The sequence below is a fragment of the Oncorhynchus keta genome, chromosome 7, assembly GCF_023373465.1.
Source record: "Oncorhynchus keta strain PuntledgeMale-10-30-2019 chromosome 7, Oket_V2, whole genome shotgun sequence".
NCBI classification, from domain to species: Eukaryota; Metazoa; Chordata; class Actinopteri; order Salmoniformes; family Salmonidae; genus Oncorhynchus; species Oncorhynchus keta.
Genome location: NC_068427.1, coordinates 47,671,856 through 47,676,847, shown reverse-complemented (window position 1 = coordinate 47,676,847; position 4,992 = coordinate 47,671,856). Strand labels below are relative to the sequence as shown.

The following is a 4,992-nucleotide window of genomic DNA, read 5'->3' as shown; positions in this document are numbered from 1 at the left end:
TACAGTACGTTGGGAAAGTATTCAGACCCCTTTACCTTTTCCACATGTTGTTACATTACAGCTTTATTCTAAAATGTATTTTATGAAATAGCTAAATGATCCATAGTATGAACATCTGAAAACAATTCCATGTCTCAGTTTATAATCTTTGTAGGGTTCATCCTAGAACCCTCTATGTAGAGTTCCACCAGCCTTATTACCCTTAATTGGTTCTGATAGCTTTGGAGCAGGTTCTCAGACTGGGTCGAATGTTCACCTTCCAACAGAACAATGACCCAAGATGCACAGCCAAGACAACGCAGGATTGGCTTCGAGACGAGTCTCAATGTTTTTGTGACCCGAATTTAAACCCGATCGAAGATTTCTGGAGAGACCTGAAAATAACTGAAGCGACTCTCCCCAGCCAACCTGCAGCAGAGAAGACTGGGCCAAACTCTGCAAATATAGGGGTGCCAAGCTGGTAGCGTCATACCCTGGAATCACTGGCAAATGTGCTTCAACGTACTGAGTAAAGGATCTGAATTCACCCCAGCCACGCCCTGTTCACCCCGCTGTCATGGTCAGTACAGGTGCATCAACGCTGGCACTCAAGGCCCTCAGACTGTTAAATAGCCAGCACAAGCAGCTTGACCACCCAGTTATTCAACCCTACACCTTAGAGTATGCTGCCCTATGTACATAGACATAGACAATTTAATGTTTACATACTGCTTTAGTTTTTTAAAATGTAATTAATTGTACCTTTATTTAACCAGGCAAGTCAGTTAAGAACAAATTCTTATTTTCAATGAAGGCCTATGAACAGTGGGTTAACGGCCTGTTCAGGGGCAGAACGACAGATTTGTACCTTGTCAGCTCAGGGGTTTGAACTTGCAACCTTCCGGTTACTAGTCCAATGCTCTAACCACTAGGCTACCCTGCCGCCCCATATTGCCATATGTATTTTCTCAATACCACTCAGACATTGCTTATCAAAATATTTATATTTTTTAATTAAATTATTTTACTTTTGTGTGTTTAGGTGTTTGTTGTGAGATTGTTAGATATTGCTGAACTGTCTGAACTAAGTGAATAAATCTCTCACATCTGCAATAACATCGAATAAACAATGTTTTTTGACAAGTTATTTTTTTTTCTTTTCTGAGTCACTGCAATCAGTCACTGCCAACAAACAAGGATGCTATAATTTTCAAACACGTTACTTCCTTCAGCACACTACTACAACAGTGTGACTGTTTTGGAATAAAATGTTCAAAATATTTCCTTTTAACATCCTCTGTGTGTTGTGCTTATTGTTGAACCGTTCTAGGTCATTTTGAGACCTTAAGGAGCATCAGGTACTGTTGGAATGTCTACCAATAGCATGTCCCATCTTTGTGTGATAAATTTCAATGCTCAAAACATTTATAAAAAATAGTCTTCACTTTAGATTAGGGAAAAACTACTTTACTGAGTATTAAATGGTTAAAATACATTTATTTCACATCTTTGGAATGATCTTATGAATCATTATACTATACAAGTTGTTTATATGAATTACCAGTTTATTTAAATATTAGATTAATGACAAATTATGAATAAACAATTTATTTACTGATCGATTATAAATTATTTAATGTGAAACGAACTCTTAATATTCATTCAGAGTTAACCGCATCTGAGAGCTGCTCTGGTGTGACCCCTGACCTGGCAGCAGTGATGCTGTGAGTAGTGGTATTGTTCATACTGTCACGCGGCTCCTCCAGGGCGGTTCCTCCTGCAGGCAGAGGAGGTCGTTAGTGATTGAGTCTGGCAAAAACCAAAAAGAGATCGGACCCCTCCCCCAGTAACCGGCCCAGATCCAGAGCCACATCTATGGGCTCGAGGACTAACTATTGACTGGGGAGTACAGGAAGAAACTGCCACAACGGAAAGTGACCAGCAGGGGAGCAAACGAACAAGCTCTGAAAGAACTGGAAATAAACAAGAACCAACCTAAGTGAAACCTGAGGAGGAGTGGTATGAACAGCTCTACCAAACCAACGCCCCAACAGAAGAAGACTTATTGGCATCAGTACTGAGGGACTTAACATTGGACTGAGTCCTACATAATTCTGAGTATACTGCAAGAGAAGCACAATGAGAAAATGAATATGAGAAAAAAGACTCAAGGTAAGGGTGTATAGACAGAATCTATGAACTTAGCATACTAAGAAGAGTACATTTATCCAAGGCCCCATACTAGACCGGGAGATAAAAGGGATTGACAACGTGAACGAAGGATCAAACCCAACTCTCGCGAAGGACTATTACGAATAAATAGAAGGGTTGGTAGGGCCGCACGGCTAGGCCCTTGTTACACCGAAGTGACTAAAATCCTAAAGTACTCTGCCCAGCCAGAGGACGGGATAGAGGCTTTTGCTACAGGCGAAGTCAGCACTGTGACAAGTCACCTGGGCTCAGGGTATTTAAACTGCTTTACTAATCACTCTCTCTCTCTCTCTCTCTGCTCCTCCAGGTGTGATCCTGTTTTGTTTGTTACGTTGTAGTTTTGCTTAGTTTTCACTCAGTCATTCGCACACACAGATTCACCCATCCCTGCACTTTACATACACCTTACATTATGATACTTTCACACCTCATTCCTTTTCTTTGTTTAAATGTAATAGTTTTGTTTACAATAAAGAACCTTTTTGATTGGCCTATACCTGTTCGTGTCCCCTCATGTTTGCCACAGGCTATGAGCCGGCCTGTGACAATACCCAGTATGTTGAGGTTGAAGTGTCTGCTGTGGTCTCCTCTGTTGTGTTGAATCACTAATGTATATACTGTAGTAGTTATTTATACATGTCAGAATACCTAGCTGAATAACATTTTGCAAATGTGGCCTTAATATTAAATGGTGAGCAAACTAAATTCCTTGTTCATTTGAACTTTACTGCACTTGATGAAGACGTTGTGTCCCAATTGAGCCACTAGAGGGAGGTGTTAAACAACAAAAGAAAGACTCATGACGTCCTCAGAATGTTGTATAAGAACACTTACGTACTATTTATCATTAACATGGAACAACCACAGCCTTATGTATTTGGAGTACACAATCCACAATGACTACAATGTCTTTTTATAAATCAAGCTTATACATTCTTATAACTTTTCCAAGTCATTCCATTCCAGTCCAGACAATCATTCTGTATCAACACCACTTGTATCTATGACGACAACACTGAGATGTTATGTCAGTGTATTGTAACATGAAATAATTACGACAATTGTAGAACAAAACTATATCAAACCCATGTTTGCCGAACTAGGGAATCATATTATAGGAACTATAAACGTGTTATCTTCAAAGTTAAAATAAGTTTAGCTGTCACTTTGAACCATGGATAAAAAAGCATAAATTATTGGATTAATTAAGGAATTAAAAAGTGCCAGGTAACTAGTGAAATATGATATTAAATGATCACCTGTAACAGCAAAAACTAAGTAAATAAATAGAGATGGAATCCAAGAAAGGAGATATGTGAAAACAACAATAGATAGAGTTTTTGCTGCTTTTCTCTCAGACTTATTTGCCTGTACAGTTTTAACACCAGACTCACTGTTGGTCTCTTTTGAAAATACCTTTCTGGCCTGTGATGTGGCCACCACAAAGATGTTCATATAAAGTGTTATAATAATAGAGCACGGGACAACCATTATAAAAACAATGGAAATTATATTAACCCATGTTATTCCTTCAACAACAACACATTCTGTTAAACACCTACTGGGTGTCTGCACATTTACAAAGTTTTGTATAATAACAGCATCGTATATGATACAACAAGACCAGGTAATGGATATACAACAGATAGTTCCTGTTATTGTTATTTTAGAGTGGTACAATAAGGGATCACACACAGCAACATAGCGGTCAATAGATATCAAGACCAAATTACCCAGAGATAAAGAAGTACATAAATAAGTAATGAAGAATTGAAACGCACAGAAATATTCCCCAAAACCCCAGCACGGTTCCAATATTGCTACAGTCGTTACTGGTATCACAATCAGTCCAACCAGGAGATCTGACGCAGCCAGAGAGAGAATGAGCAGGTTGGTTGGAGTGTGGAGCTGCTTGAAGTGAGAGATGGAGATGATCACCAGTAGGTTCAAAAATACTGTAACTGCTGAAATCAATGAGAAGAAGATGTACAGTGTTATGTGGATAGATGTCGATAGCAAAGCCTTTCTGCAAGAAGAGTTTCCGTCTTGAAAACAGTATTGAACATCTTCATGTTTCTCCATTTGTAATAAAAAGTAAAAATACTGAGGTCCTGCTCCTGCTTGGTCCTGTGTGAGACCCTGTCAGGTCCGCCTTCTGACAAACTCCCCTGAACTCTGCCTCTATTTATCCCTGAGCTACTGACAGAAACTCCCCTCACCAGCGTCTACACACACACACACACACACACACACACACACACACACACACACACACACACACACACACACACACACACACACACACACACACACACACACACACACACACACACACACACACACACACACACACACACACACACACACGAACACATGAACAAACGGTTGGATAAACAAATAATTCATGAAAGCATGATGTAATGTGATACGGGATTGGATGTTGCTGTGCCCAGCTGGCCTGTCATTCAGCCTGACTGATAGTTAGAGATGAGAGAAAATATACATTTATTAAATACATTTTAAGTAAAAAAATAACAGTAACAAATAATTAGAGCAGTAAAATAACAATATCGAGGCACAGAGTCATTGTGGAGGCTATACACAGGGAGTACAGGTACTGAGTCAATGTGGAGGCTATATACAGGGGATAACGGTACAGAGTCAATGTGGAGGCGATATACAGGGGTTACCGGTACAGAGTCAATGTGGAGGCTATATACAGGGTGTTCCGGTACAGAGTCAATGTGGAGGCTATATACAGGGGTTACTGGTACAGAGTCAATGTTGAGGCTATATACATGG

General features: G+C 39.6%; 2 protein-coding genes across 2 annotated transcripts in view; both read right to left on the bottom strand.

The window, feature by feature from the left end:
- Nucleotides 1-3,004: 3,004 nt before the first annotated feature.
- On the bottom strand, nucleotides 3,005-4,330 carry LOC118386414 (trace amine-associated receptor 6-like). The gene has a single exon (XM_035774151.2). It carries the CDS (start codon nucleotides 4,270-4,272, stop codon nucleotides 3,346-3,348), a length of 927 nt encoding a protein of 308 aa, XP_035630044.2. The 5' UTR covers nucleotides 4,273-4,330; the 3' UTR covers nucleotides 3,005-3,345.
- Nucleotides 3,005-4,992, bottom strand: part of LOC127931184 (trace amine-associated receptor 13c-like) — a 190,008-nt gene continuing 188,020 nt past the window's right edge. Inside the window, exon 2 of the mRNA XM_052523034.1 lies at nucleotides 3,005-3,058. The gene's annotated coding sequence lies outside the window, so the exon portion shown is untranslated. The remainder of the gene's footprint in view (nucleotides 3,059-4,992) is intronic.

Coding starts and splice junctions, on each gene's coding strand:
- LOC118386414 (XM_035774151.2), bottom strand. CDS start 4,272: ATGGAGAAACATGAAGATGTTCAATACTGTTTTCAAGACGGAAACTCT.